The sequence below is a fragment of the Rhinolophus ferrumequinum genome, chromosome 8 (genome assembly GCF_004115265.2).
Source record: "Rhinolophus ferrumequinum isolate MPI-CBG mRhiFer1 chromosome 8, mRhiFer1_v1.p, whole genome shotgun sequence".
NCBI lineage: Eukaryota > Metazoa > Chordata > Mammalia > Chiroptera > Rhinolophidae > Rhinolophus > Rhinolophus ferrumequinum.
In genome coordinates, this window is record NC_046291.1 from 54,299,145 (window position 1) to 54,315,046 (window position 15,902).

The following is a 15,902-nucleotide window of genomic DNA, read 5'->3' on the forward strand; positions in this document are numbered from 1 at the left end:
GCTATTCAGCCACTGTTACGTTTGTGGCCAGTATCCATTCTGTCTCATAATTGTGCTCTGATTGGTTGGAGCCTGTGCAGTAGTGGTTGCTAAATATATTGAATATTACCACTGTGTGCTAAGTGCTTTATTATCTTTTAGTGGGCTGAATAATAGCCACCCAAAGATATCAGGTCTTCATTCCTGGAATCTGTAAATGTTGCCTTATAAGGAAAACGGGTCTTTGTAGATGTGACTAAGTTAAGGATCTTGAGATGGGGAGATTGTCCTGTATTGTGTGGGTGGGCCCTAAATGCAATTATAAGCATCCTTATAAGAAAGGGGCAGAGATTTAATATTGACAGAAGAGGAGAAAGCAATGTGACCATGAGGCAGAGATTGAAATGATGCAACCAGAAGCCAAGGAATGCTGGCAGCCACAGAAGCTGGAAGAGACAAGGTACAGATTCTTCCCTATAGCCTCCAATGGAGAGTGGGTCTGCTGACATCTTGACTTCAGCCCAGTGAAACTATTTTGAACTTTTGGCCTTTGGAACTATGAGACAATAAATTTCTATTGTTTTAAGCCACCCAGTTTAATTTGTTAGTAGCTACAGTAAACTAATAGAATGCTTAATTCAGTAAATCTTCACAACAATCTTAGGAGATAGGTACTATTATTATCTCCATTTAACAGATAAAGAAGTTGAGGTATTGAAAGGCTAGTAATTTATGCAATCCAGGGCTTGAACTTAAATTCAGATCTTCTAATCCATAGCAGGTTTTTTTTGTTGTTGTTGTTTCTTTTCACCACCATGTTGTATTAGAAGTGTAAAATGAGACAAAATTTCTACTTCTGCAGGAACTGGGACTAACCCAATCCTCCCACTATAAACAATGAGGAAACTGGACAAAGTACATGAAATAACAGTTTTCAGGCACTGAACAAGTGGCAGAGGCCTGTGATCCCTAAGATAAAGGAAACAGATGAAGCAGCCCTATAATTGCTTGTATTTCTGCCTGGAGACACTTTCTAGCTCAAGGTACAGGAAGAGGGAATCCCTGGCAGACTATGGTGGTCTCGCTGAGTTGAGGAGATGGAAATAAGTTTGGGGAGGCAGAAGTGGCTGGAATTTGCAGGGCAGAATATGAGACAGGAAGGAGCTAAATTAAGAGAGTTCCAGAAATCTGGAAGGGGAGATGTCCCCTTCAGTCTGCGACAGAATACTAAGCCATACATGCATAGGGTGAAACTCCATAAATCTGGGCAAAGAATGACCTCAGAACTATAAGTTAAACAATTTCGAGAGATCATACAGAACTGGAAGACATTTGAGTTCCAATCAGACCCTGAGACACACTGGGTTTGATCCACTAGGGAATAAAGCAGCAAAGGGGAAGAACAATGCTTATGTTAAAAAGACAAAAGAAAAAACACAAATAGAGGGATGGATAGATATGTGATAAAACAAGCAGAGTAAAATATTAATGGTAAAATGTAGATAGTAAGCATACTGGTGTTCAATGAAAAATTAGAGGGTTAATAAGGGAATATTATGACAAATATTATGCCCATAAATTTCACAACTTACATGAAATAGACAAAATCCTCAGGAGACACTATGGTGATTTTAAAGTATGTCCACACTTTGACTCCTCCTTCAAAGGGGAAGTCTAATTCTCCTTCCTTTCAGCACTTAGTGTTCTGTTTTAACAACTAGAATATGGCAGAAGTAATGATATATAACTTCTGAGACTAGGTCACAAATGGCATTGTGGTTTCCTTTTTGCCCTCTCTCAGATCGCTCACTTGGCAACAAACCATGTCCTTAGGACACTTAAGCAGCTCTTTGGAGAGGCCCATGTGGTTGGAAATTGAGGCCTCCTGCCAACAACCAACAATAAATTGAGACTTACTGATAATAATCTGTGAGACACTGAGGCCTTCTGTAGAAAGCCATGTGAGTGAGCCACCTTGCAAGCAGATCCGCCAGCCCTAGTCAAGCTTCCATGACTACTGCCTTGTATACATCTTGACCCATTTGAGATCCTGAACCAGAACAACCCAGCTAAGTGCTCCTGAATTCCTGGCCCACAGAAACTGTGAGGTAATTAATGCTTAGTTTTAAGCTGTTAAATTTTGAGGTGATTTATTATGCAGCAATAGATAACAAATACTGTCAACTACCAAAGATTATGTGATAAAAACTATACAAATAGTCCTATATCTATTAAAGAAATTGAATTACTAGCTAAAAACCTTCCAACAAAGAAAACTCCAGGCCTAGATGGCTTTACTGTTGAATTCTACCAAACATTTAAGAAAGAATACCAGCTGTTTGTTGTTCCTTTCAATGTCATCTTTATTTTTTTTTCTGGCTGCTTTATGCTTTTTCCATCTTTGGTTATCAGCAGTTTTACAATGATGTGATTTCACGTTGTTTTCTTTTTATCCTGTTTGGGGTTCTTGAATCTGTAGTTTAATGACTTGTATCAATTTTGTAAAGTTCTGTCATTATCTCTTAAAATATTGCTTATTTTCTTACTCCTTTCCTTCTGAACACTGAATTCCTATGTTAGATCTTACTGTATCTTCTATAAAAAAGTCTCCTACTTTTTTGTATTTTCATTATTTGATCTCTTTCTACATCATTCTTGGTATTTTCTTCTAACTTGTGTTCATTTGTTAATTCTCTCTTCAGCTGTATCTGTTCTGTTGTGAAATCCATCCATTAAGATTCTAATGTCAGTCATAGTAATTTTCAGCACTAGTATTTCCATAGTTTTTTTCTTAATAATTTTCAATTCTTTGCCAAAATTCTCCTTACTTTAGTTTGTGTCTGAAAATTCCAAATCTGGATGTCCTTCATATCTGTTTAAATGGAAGTTTCTACTGGTGTTCAATCATGTCTCTTGGTGCGGCTATTTTTTTATTGTGTCACTTACAGTGTACTTGCAAAACTGTTTATAATCTTGAGACCTACTGCATTAATTTTCTATTGCTGTATAACAGTATTACCCCAAATTCAGTATCTTAAAACCACACACATTTATTATCTCATGGGTCCTGTGGGTCAGGAGTCCAAGCACAGCTTAGCTGGGGATTCTGTTTCACGGTCTCACAGGCTGCAATCATAGTGTCAGCCTGGGCTGTGTATCAGCTGAGGCAATGCTGGGGAAGGATTCACTTTCAGGCGCACATGGTTGCAGCATTCAGTTCCCTGTAGACTGCTGGACCAGTGACTATTTCTTGCTGTTGGCTAGAGGCCATCCTCAGTTGCTCGCCATGTGGCCCTCTCTGAAGACCAATACATAACAGGTGCTTTACAACATTGTTTCAAAATCAATTGAGAGAAGAGAGTTCCTTAACAAGATGGGAATTAGAATATGATATAATGTAATCATGTATAATTACATACATCCCATCATCTTTGTGGTATCCTATTGATTAGAAGCAAGTCATATGCCCCCTCCTTCACACACAAACAAGGAATACCAGGATACACGGATAATGGGGGGCCATCTTAGAATCTGTCCACCATTCCTAGGATGTTAACATTCTCTTGAGATAATTTAGATTTGCTTCTGCCATGCACCTGGGAGCTCTAAAAATCTTAAATAACCTCAATCCAATTTCAGGGAAAGAGTATTCAAAGCTGAGCTGCCACCCTTTGCAGGTATGCATACTTCTGGATCATTTTTACCCCTAATGGGCAATTCTAATTCCTTTTGGGATTCTGATTCAAAGTTAAGGGGAAGGGTTTTATCACTGCAGGCCACATACCCCAATGCCTCTTCCCCTGATACCATGTGACTGTCAAGATAGCCACTCAGCATCTCAAACACCACTTACAGAATCAGCCAATACTTCTAGGGAAAATCAGCTCACCTACCTCTGTTTCTGTGCTTCCGTAGCAATTGTTCATTATTGTCTACTAGTACTTTCACGTCTTTAAGCAGATATTTTTAAATGTTTTCAAGCTATCAGCTTTTCTAGATGTGCTCATTAGAAGATCTGGTCCAAATTACTTGCTCTACCATTATTATAAATAAAAGTCTTATTATTATTTTTTACTTCCATAATTTGTAATTTGTCACTGGCCTCCACATGTAGAGATGATAATCTATAATGATAATGTATAAGAGTAAATATGTTAAAACATAATCTAACCTAAAAATGTAAAGCAAAACAAAGATTTACTTTTCCAACCTGAAAAAATTGAAAAGTATCATTTTTTCCCACTAAATTATATTGAACACCTCTATTTCCAGAGCTTTCCATAATAGAAAAAGAAAATCCTAATATTATTTCATAATGATATGCCTAAAACATGGGAGCCTAGAAATTAACATGGAATTATAAATCTTTTTAGATCACCTGGTATATTGCTACTGTCCCTATATAAAAAGGTCTCTTAAATGTTGAGTATTCCTACAAACTACATATATCATTCAACACTGCATTGACCAGTAGAAATAACACACTGATTAAGCCAGCATACTGGAATTATAGTTGTGATACTGATGTTAATTTAAAATATTTCAAGAACATTAATTTGCATTTAATCTCAAAAGGAAAGTCTGAAATTGATGAAAACTTGGGCAACAGGTACTGCATCCTTATCTCTAAAATACACAGATTTGGGAGAACATTATATTGAGGGTGTCAAAAAATATATACGCATTTTAAGGAAAAAATTGTATTAAAATTTAATACTCAATATGTACCGATAACAAAGATGAATACAAGTCATGTGTATACATTTTTCTGGCACCCCCAGTATATTTGGGCTCTTTTTTATAAAAGATTTTTTACTGGGGAAGGAGAACAGGACTTTATTGGGGAATAGTGTGTACTTCCAGGATTTTTTCCAAGTCAAGTTGTTGTCCTTTCAGTCTTAGTTGTGGAGGGCGCAGCTCAGCTCCAGGTCCAGTTGCCGTTATTAGTTGAAGGGGGCACAGCCCACCATCCCTTGCAGGAGTCGAACTGACAACCTTGTGGTTGAGAGGACACTGCTCCAACCAACTGAACCAGCCGGGCGCTCAGCGGCACCTTAGCTCAAGGTGCCGTGTTCAATCTTAGTTGCAGGGGGCAGAGCCCACTATCCCTTGTGGGAGTCGAAGAGTTGAACCGGCAACCTTGTGGTTGAGAGCCCACTGGCCCATGTGGGAATCGAACCGGCAGCTTTCAGCATTAGGAGCACGGAGCTCCAACCGCCTGAGCCACTGGGCCGGCCCCTGGGCTTTTTTTAAAGATATGTAACTACAGACGTGCTTTTGAAATAAATATCTAAGAGAGTAAAATTATGACTACTTTCTCTGAGAATTTAAAAAATATGTAATCTCTCTATCATGCACCTTTGGTAGAAACCACTAGTCACACTTACCTCAATTCCGTACTCCTTTTTTTCCAATTTTTCCCAGGCATATGACCATCTGGAATAAAAGCAATATTTTTCATTCTTCCTTATAGTTAGGTGGGGACGTTGTGCCATTTTGGCCAATGCAACTTAAATGAGCGTGCAACTCACTGCCTTCCTTCTTGCTGACCATAATATTGATGTGAGGGCTGGAGTTTGGACAACAATACTGGATCAAAAGTTGGAAGCCAAATGCTGGAAGTTGGTAGAGCAATACAGTAGCCTTGAGATACTTACCTCTGGAATTTTTAAGTGAGAGAAAAAAAAGTCTTTCTTTTTCTTAAGCTACTGGAATTTGGAGTTTCAGTTTTATGCTGCTGTACTTAACTAATACACGTTTTAATTGTTGGCGTATTACTCCTTTATTAGAAATTGTAAATGAGAAATTACTTCAACACCTGAAGACCAAGCTACAACACAATATTCCATAGGCTCAAGATTTTGAGACATTCTGGAAAGAGTTTTCTGTAAAGTATATCCTTTCCGTGGCATCGCAACATCATTCTTCTTTAAAAAGGTTACTGGACAAAGATCATTTCCACCATCACCAATATAAACAATTCGCGTATAATTCACTCCCTGTTGTAATTGTTTATCTACAAATTCTACCAAAACTACATTTTTGCAAAGATTTTTGGGACACCTATGGCAAGAATGAGCATGATAATTTTCCACAGTGAGATGACCACTGCCATCAAAAGCTGCTGGATTTGTAAACACTTTATCAAATACATCATGAAAATTGGTTGCTTCTAAAACCCAATCTATGAAGATTGAATTTGAATCTGAAATAATGATGCAATCAAACTTATCCTTGTTCTTTCTTATAAAGTTTAAAAGCTCCACCATTCCTGAAGTGAAAGGCATTGATGTTACTGCTCTTTTCATTTCATCTTCTCTCACACCTTCATCTCCCAAGTACTTGAAGACTCTGCCCATAAATTCTGTCCAAAATCCTTTTTTATAAGAATCTTTTAGTTCAATAGGAAGCTTTTTCTCTGGAGCACATCGTACAATCCAGGTGTCACTGTTGTCATCTATGATTGTATTGTCAAAGTCAAAAACCAGCAAAATTTTCATGGTTCCAGAAATAGATTTGGGTTACCCTGAAAAAGAAAAAATATTCCCTAAACACTATGTTTCACATATCTAGCTATTATACTTATTCAGCAAACATTATTGAGTGTTAATCTGCTAAAATATATAAACAAATTAAAATGATTAAGCATTTTAAGACACCATTTTAGCACTTTTTCCTAAGAAGTAAAGTTTTCATATTTGAATATTCTAAGTGAATGGAAAACAGAATATCTAAAAAGGATACTTACAGTATTATTATATTCCTGTGGGAATTGTTCCTCGACGATTCAGAATTAAACTATAGAGCTACCCACCAAGAGAAGTAATGAAACAATTATTCTCTTAGTCTAATTTAGAAAAGTTTTAAAAGAATATAGAAAAGGGGCAGCCAGATGGCTCAGTTGTTAGAACGTGAGCTCTTAAGGTTGCCGGTTCGATTCCCACATGGGCCAGTGAACTGCACCCTCTACAACTAAAGTGAAAACAACGGCTTGAGCTTGGAGCTGGGCCGCCAGTGGGGGTCCGTTGGTGCAGTGGTTAGAGCGTGGTGCTCATAACACCAATGTCACCAGTTCGAGTCTCACATGGGCCAGTGAGCTGTGCCCTTCACAACTAGATTGAAAAGAATGACTTGACTTGGAGCTGAGCTGCGCCCCCCACAACTAGATTGAAAAAGAACTTGACATCCTGGAAAAATCACACTGTTCCCCAATATTCCCCAATAAAAAAAAAGGAATACAGAAAAAAATGTAGGCTAATCATTCTTCTTGTTTTTATCAAGCATAGTCAAATCAATTAGCTTAAAATATTTACAATAATCTTCATGTTAACTAACAGGTCATGTATAATATTGACTCTCTGTGTACTAACAAAAATTCTGACCAAATTTAATATAACATGAAATCTTGCAAACTTTAAATAATTTTTTAAAAGGTGTTCAGCTTGAAATTAATTTCTAGTGTCAATGCCAATGCTATAATTAAATGGTTGCTTGATGCTGTACTTGAAATTCTAAACAAATTACTTGAAGTGGAGAACAATTCAGTTCTTCTAGACTAGTAGTAATTTTTATTAACAATTTTCACATTTACTGACATTTTCTCTAGGTAGTTTAGCTATGGAGTGCCAAATAATCTGGATATACCTGAGCAATCACATTGCTTATGATGTGACAATTACTTAAATCTCTGTTTACATTAAGATAATGAAGCTTGTTAATTATAAATTTAAAGAGAAAAGAATTGGTCAACAGATGGTATGGTTGAAAATTATCATGTAAAAATGATAATTATAGATTATGCAAACAAAAGCTACAATTACTACGTGTAGACAAAAAATTTTTTTAAAAAGAGTAATACTAAAAATATTACTATACACCAGGCACTGGACTAAAGACTTTATAATTATCATCTCATTTAACTGTCATAATCCTTTTAAGTAGGAATTATCCTCATCTTAAAAATATGTACATTGGAGCCCAAGTATTAGTTAAGTTGGTTAAGTATCAGTTAAACGGCAGAACTGGAATTTGGACTCAGGTTGGCTTGGCTCCAAAGTTCATGCTTTTAAATATCACACTCTAGTGTGTAACACATAGAATATTTAAAAACTGTTTAAAAATAAAATACTAGTCATTTTGATGAAAATATGTTTAATTATATGAAAACACTCATTAGTCTCAAAGTACATATTAACCATACTATTAAATCTGTGATCTTCTTTATAACCATTCTGAGGTTTTAGCAGAAAGTTCTAAATTTGTGAAGAACCCCACAAATAAGAAAAAGAAGAGATCAATTAAAAATGGAAAACATGGCATTTAACCACATGTATTCTCTGATTGATAACAACAGACATCCAGTAGGTGAAACTGAGAATAGAGCTCATGACCCATATAAGAGTAAGTATTTGGTATCTCTCAGGTTAGAATATCTGGATTTCTGGTCAAGATGGCAAAGAAGGTAAACTGTGCTCACCTCCACCTATGATCACATCACAATTAAAACTAAATTACAGAATCACCTTCACTGAGAAACACCTGAGGACTAGCTGAACAGAATTCCTATAACTAAGGATATAAAGAAGAAACTACATTGAGATAGGTAGGAGTAGTGGAGACACGAAACAGGCAGGTCCGTTATCCACAGTGTGGAGATTAAGAAACAGGAGGAATGCCTGGGCTATGGAGGTCCCCACTGAGAAGGGAGGGGTCGCAGCCCCACACCAATCTCCTCAGCTGAGGGCAAACTGTGAACACTAGCAGAGATGGCATCTAAAGAAGAAAAAGGGCTGCTAGAGACCAAGGTGCTGTTCTTAAAGGGCCCACGGACAGACTCACTCACCTACAAACTCACTTACTCTATGCTCAAGCACAAGTTCAGCAGCTTGAAAAGTGCCAGGGACAAAAAAGGAGGAACTAAATTGACTCACTTCAGGGTAAGGGCTGGAGGGGCAGGGGTCAGGGCAACTCTGACAGAACTGGTGGCAGACACCGTTTTCCGTGTTGGGCTATTCTTTCACCCAATTGGCCTGGTACAGGCAGGTGCCAAATCTGTGATCTCTGTTAAACTGGCTCATATCGTTTGTCCCACCCTGGTGATTCCCTGAGAACCAGCCCCACTCAACTCACTCACCAGGCCTGAGTCTCTTCCAGCAGCAACTCCACAGGAATGTCCTGCCTTGGCTCATGCTACAGACTCAAAGGACTGCAAACCCCAAAAGAGTAGTGGCTGTCCTAGACTTGCGCTGCAGATATTCTCAAAGGTGCACAAATCCCAAACAAGCAGCAGCCGGCCTTGGCATGCAGTGTAGCTCCTGCCTAGGATCCCCAAGCCCAGCATAAGTGGTGACTGGTCTCAATTTGCATTGTAACTCCCATCAGGTGGCCCCAAAACTGGCATAAGCAGCGGTCAGTCTTAGAGTGTAATATAGCTCTAACTAAACAGCCTCAAGCCTGGCACAAGTGGTAGGTGGTTTCAGCTCACATTGCAGTGCCCACCAAAGGATGCTACGCCCAGCACAAGTGGCAGCTAGCCTTGGTTCGCAGCATAGCCTCTCCCAAGCACCTCGAAGCCCAGCACAAGTGACAACCAACCACAGACAACTTTGTAGTTCCTACCAAGTGGACCCAAGCTTGGCACAAGCAGCAGATGACCTTGACCCAACACACTTGGGGGTCAGATTCAGATTGCACCAATGCCCCACCCAACTAGCTCCACAAATGACACACCCAAAGGGAAGGATGGACTAAGCTGGCACCAGAGCCCTGCTAATGCGACTCCCATTCTTTGGGCTCAGCCCCCGCACAACAGCTCATCCACTGTAGTCACAGCCAGCCCTCACAGCCAGTCAGCCTGAGGGTCAACCCCACCCATTAACATGCCATCAGCAATTGAGACCCAACCACAGCAGGAGGGCACACACAACCTATACAGGGGACATTCCTGGAGCACCTGGCTCAGATAACCAGGGAAACTGCACCATTGGGCCCTACAGGACACCTTCTACCTGAGGCCTGTCTGAAAGTTTTCCCTTTAAGATCAGGAGCAAGACAAGGATGCCCACTCTTGCCACTTTTATTCAACATTGTATTAGAAGTCCTAGCCATAGACAAGAAAAAGAAATAAAAGGTATCCCAATTGGAAAGGAAGACGTAAAACTGTCATTTTTCAGATGACATGATACCATACAGTAAGAACTCCAAAGATCTCACCAAAAAAACTATTACAATTAATAAAGGAATTCAGTAAAGTAACAGGACGAAATCAATATTCAGAAATCATTTGCATTTTAATATACCATTAATGAAGTATCAGAAAGAGAAATTAAGAAATTAAGAAAACAATCTCATTTACAGTTGCATCAAAAAGAATACCTAGGAATAAATTTAACCAAGGAGGTGAAAAATCTGTACTTGAAAAACTATAAGACACTGAAGAAAGAAATTAAAGAGGATACAAACAGATGAAAGGATATACCATGCTCACAGATAGGAAGAATTAATATTGTTAAAATGCCCATACTAAGTAAAGTAATCTACATTCAATGCAATCCCTATCAAAATAACAATGGCATTTTCCATAGAGCTAGAATAAATAACCCTAAAATTTACATGGAAAAGATCCTGAAGAGCCAAAGCAATACTGAGAAAGAAGAACAAAGTTGGAGATATCACGCTTCCTGATATCAAACTATACTACAAGTCTATAGTAATCAAAAGAGCATGGTACTGGCATAGAAACAGACACATAGATCAATGGAACAGAACAGAGAGCCCAGAAATAAATCCATGCCTATATAGTCAATTAATCTATGACAAAGGAGGCAAGAATATACAATAGGGTAATGACAATCTCTTCAATAATAGGTATCGGGAAAACTGGATAGACACATAGAAAAAAAGGAAACGACATTACTTTCTTACACCATATACAATAATAAACTCAAAATGTATTAAAGACTTAAATGTAAGACCTGAAACCATGAAACTCCTAGAAGAAAAGATAGGCAGTATGAGTCTTTGCAATATTTTTTGGATCTATCCCCTCGGGCAGGGGAAACAAAAGAAAAAATAAACAAATGGGACTACATCAAACAAAAAAGTTTTTGCACAGCCAAGGAAACCATCAACAAATGAAAAGACAACCTACTGAATGGGAAAACATATTTGCCAATGACAGATCCAATAAGGGGTTAATATCCAAAATATATAAGGAACTCATACAACTACAACCTAACACCAAAAAACAAAACAAAAACAAAAACAACCCAACAATCTGATTAAAAATTGGGCAGAGGGCCTAAAGAGACATATCTCTAAAGAGGACATATAGGTGGCCAATAGACATGAAAAGATGCTCAACATCACTAATCATCAGGGATGTGCAAATTAAAAGCACAATGAGATATCACCTCACACCTGTCAGAATGGCTATCATCAATAAATCAATAAACAAGTGCTGGTGAGGATGTGTAGAAAAGAGAACCCTCGTGCACTGTTTGTGGGATTGTCAATTGGTACAGCCACTATGGAAAAAAGTATGGAGGGTCCCCAATTAAAAATCACCCAGCAATTCCACTTCTGGGTAGAATCTGTTTTCTGTTTTAGAAGTCTAAAGCACTGATTTGAAAAGATGTATGCATCCTTATGTTCACTGCAGCATTATTAACAATAGCCAAGATATGTAGGCAACCTAAGTGTTCATTGACAGGCAAAGGGATAATGAAGATGTGGTACACATATTCAATGGAATATTACTCAGCCATATAAAAGAATGAAATCTTACCATTTGCAACAACATGGATGGACCTAGAGGATATTATGCAAAGTGAAATAAGACTGAGAAAGTCACATACGACATGATCTCACTTATATGTGGAATCTAAAGAACAGAATAAACGAACAAATAAAATAGAAACAGAGTCATAGATGCAGAGAACAAACTGATAGTTGCTAGATGGGAGAGGTGTTAAGGGTGGGTGAGAAAGGTGAAGGGATTAGGAAATACAAAGTGGTAGTCACAAAATAGTCACGGGGATGTGAAATACAGTATGGGTGATATAGTCAATAACGTAAAAACTATGTATGGTATCAGATGGATACTAGACTTACTGGGAGGATCACTTCACAAATTGTATAAATGCCTAACCACTGCGTTGTACACCTGAAACTGATATAATGTGGAATGTCAAATATAATTAAAATAAAAAAATATATATATATATATGGTCACAGGATATAAAATAGAGCATAGGTAATATAGTCAATGGCATTATTAATAATAGCCAAGATATGGAGGCAACTTAAGCGTTCATTGACAGACGAATGAATAAAGAAGAAGTGGTACGTATATACAATGGAGTATTAGCCATAAAAAAGAATGAAATCTTACCATTTGCAACAACATGGATGGATACAGAGGGTATTATGCTAAGTGAAATAAATCAGACAAAGAGAAATACCATATAATTTCACTGATACCTGTAATCTAAAAACCAAAACAAATGAACAAACAAAACAGAAACAAACTCATAGATACAGAGAATGAACTGATGGTCGCCAGATGGGAGGGAGGTTGGAGGGGCTGGGTGAGAAAGGTGAAAGGGATTAAGAAGTACAAATTACCAGTTATAAAAATAGTCAGAGGGATGTAAAGGACAGAGGGAATAATAACTATTCCCTATATAATGACTATGTATGGAGTCAAGGGGTAGAAGGCTTATCAGGGTGATCATTCTGTAAGATATATAAATGTCTAACACTATGTGGTACACCTGAAACTAATATAACATTGCATGTTAACTGCAATTGAAAAATAAAAATAAGGAGAAGATCTGGAGAATAACCTAGAGGGGTATCTCCTGTGGTATGAATTTAGATGGTATATAATATTCTGATACTCTGGATCTTTGTATCTCTAAATGTCTAATCCAGGTGTCTGACTAGCTCCCATAGATTGAAGTGCAGAATTCGCTTTCCCACAGAAACAATACAATAAGTAGCAATAAGGCATAGTTGACAATCACATTAGTACTGTACCTAGGTATATTTCAAGTTAAACATGCTTTTTAAGTATTCTGAATTTATACATAATTAACCATTTTTTTCCAAATGGAACTCATTGTTGGTTGAAAACTATCTCAAGCTTATATTTAATTAGCCACAGATTACCGAAATTCCTGAACTATTAACCTAAAACTAATAAGATGTCTCATAAGCCTGAAGTTAACATAGTTCCACTGCTATTAATTTCTATCTAAAAGAGAAACTTGCTGAATTTCAGATCTCTTTATATTTGTCTTTTCCTCAGCATTCAACATAAAACTTTATTAAAAATACTTACCCAACTTATTATTTCCAACACAATCTTACTTCACCATAAAGTTCTAACAGTCAGGACCATCTTCAGTTTTAAACACCAGTCAGTTTCTAACCAACATTACTCCTACTCCATATGCAGGAAACAAAATCCTCTGGTTAGGAGCACAGGAATGGAGACCTCTTAACTCCTAAAATTAATAAGAGTATTTAAGATATTTTTTAATTTATGTTTTCTAATTATGCTCGTTTTCTCTTACATCAGAAAAGCACCTATTGGCAAAGGGAGAAACAAATTTTTGTTTAAACAGAAACTTTATATACAAAACAGGGTATGTTATGTAAATATGTTGTTATCCAGTGGATAAAATCCTAAGTGTTAGGCTGACTATGTTGAGATTTCCAGATTCTATTTTTTCCTTTTCACTTGTTAAATTATAGACAAATAGGATATTCTGTTGTCAGTAAACATTAAAAGGTTTAGTGCTGTACTGGAGATGTCTCCAAAAATTAAGGTGTGCACAAAGATTTAGTTTTAATATAAATCTATTTTGAAACCAATTTGTTAAAATTCCCAAAACAGTTATGAACTATTCTCTTCAAAAGCATGTGCATTGTATATTTGGTATATCCACAATGTTTCCATAGTCTAATAATAACCTATGTACTTCTAACAATAATAAAAACTAGAAACTACACAGACATCAAAATGGGGATAAGATATACTTGTTAAATAAGATATGTATGTGATAGCCATATAATGGAATATTTAGCCAGTAAAAGCAAAGATGTTCAGTTTAAATTAAACAAGCAAATCACAAAAATATGCCCAGTATAATGCCATTTTTGTTTTTTGAAAAAATAAGTGTCTGTGTGTATAGTGGTAGGAGTATGGGTGGTTCAATTGTTGTGCCATCTTTTTCTACACTGATTTTTTTCTCCAAAATAATTTAAAGTCTGTTTTAGATCAAAGCATATACTCGCATGCTATCTTCTGAATTTCTCAACAAAGAAAAAACAAAAGGAGCGGATGTATTAGAGAGCTAACTAACTCTAGATTGAGTTGGCTCTGAAGATCCATGGGTTAGAGCTAGAACACGGTGTAGGAAGTCAAATTATATCGGACAACCATGTCAAATTGGCAAATTCCTGACATCAAATCTCATGATTCAACACTTTTTGTAAGCAATTTAGTAAAAATTCCAGAGAATTTTTATCGGAAGGTAATTCTCCGTGGGTCTCTACGGGTTCTGCCTGTCTTACAAGCAAAAAGCACTCACTGCTCTTTGCTCTAGACCAAGGGTGTCCGAACTTTTTTCAACGTTTTTCACCAAGGGCCATATGCGGTAAAATACACAAACAGCCGGGCCACTCGCTCGAGGTGAAGTACTCATTGCCTCACCTGGTTTATTTAAGTAAACTAAATATATTTTTGGAATTTGCTGCGGGCCAATAAAAAATGGATTGCGGCCGCAGTTGGCCCGCAGGCCGCAGTTTGGACACCCCTGCTCTAGACTATTGTCTCAAAAATGCATGTATAGAAAACAGCCTTAAAAGGCATGTTTATTATTCATTATAATCAAGATTTGGGTTCCTTAACCTAACTCCATGTGCAGGTGACTTCTGGCCTTTACATCATCCTGTGGGGCCTGGGGCAAAACTGCTGATATTCGGGCTACTGCTGTAATTCACCTCTGCATCTAATTCAGGTGTATCTGATGTAATCCACATCTGCATCTTCTACAAAACTGTGGCAAGCTACCTCAAGTTGTTAGTATGCAAGTAGGATAAAATCTCTGACCTTTCCCAGTTCTTGACATTTTAAACACTATGCTTCCAAAAATCCCCACCAATGTTGTATGTGCAAGAACTAATTTTTGTCAACAAATATTTTATTAATACTTTCATACTTACTAGCATTATTACGGTGGAACATCTGATAGAACACCTGAAGAAAAACAGTACAACTATGTGTTAGAAGTTTAGCGATTAATAATTTTACCTCCTTTCATTCTGAGCGACTCCAATCGGGTGCCTAATGTGTACATGCTGCAGCTAACCAGCTTGTAATGAAGTAATTTGTACCTTGATGTGTTAGAAAAGGATCCTTTGAAACCAAGCCCACCATTCACTCTTAACAGATTTTTTTGTCCTCAGAGGTTCCCCCAAATACGTTCAATTTACTGTATTTACCAAGCAATTTAAAATATCTTAAAGGTCCTAACATGAATGTTCTGAGACAACATCCAAGTTTTCCCATTCCTATATTTTAAAAAACTAAGTCCCATCTAGCCCGGATCATGCCTCAGAAACCTTTCTGTCCATTAATCCCTGGGTTTCTTAGCTCAGGGAGGGCTTTGCCCTTCACCTTTACACCCGCGAGGAGGTCAGAGGGCCGCACACAACCAAGCCTAGGCCCCGCTCTCCCACACACCTGTGAGCTTCGCCCGGAAGATAAGCGCATGAAACTACTTGGGGGTCGTCCCCCGCCAGGCACGCAGTGAATTAGAATGGAAACACCAGGCCGAGCGGGCTCCCTAGGTCTCCTCACTGGCCCAGGCCGGGCGTCAGGAAGCGTCGCAGCCTCCGCCCCGCTCCCGCGGCGC

General features: G+C 37.8%; 1 protein-coding gene across 2 annotated transcripts; it reads right to left on the reverse strand.

The window, feature by feature from the left end:
- Window positions 1–5,368: 5,368 nt before the first annotated feature.
- PHOSPHO2 (phosphatase, orphan 2) lies at window positions 5,369–15,901 on the reverse strand. Of its 2 annotated transcripts, XM_033113102.1 has the most exons (4): window positions 15,731–15,900; window positions 15,211–15,244; window positions 13,322–13,487; window positions 5,747–6,505 (listed from the first exon to the last, which is right to left on the reverse strand). In XM_033113102.1, exon 4 carries the CDS (start codon window positions 6,477–6,479, stop codon window positions 5,754–5,756), a length of 726 nt encoding a protein of 241 aa, XP_032968993.1. In that variant the 5' UTR covers window positions 6,480–6,505; window positions 13,322–13,487; window positions 15,211–15,244; window positions 15,731–15,900; the 3' UTR covers window positions 5,747–5,753. The 2 variants fall into 2 exon arrangements, with proteins under 2 accessions (XP_032968994.1, XP_032968993.1); XM_033113103.1 differs by lacking the exon at window positions 13,322–13,487 and having other exon boundaries at window positions 5,369–6,505; window positions 15,731–15,901.
- Between the last annotated feature and the right edge of the window lies 1 nt (window position 15,902).

Coding starts and splice junctions, on each gene's coding strand:
- PHOSPHO2 (XM_033113103.1), bottom strand. CDS start 6,479: ATGAAAATTTTGCTGGTTTTTGACTTTGACAATACAATCATAGATGAC.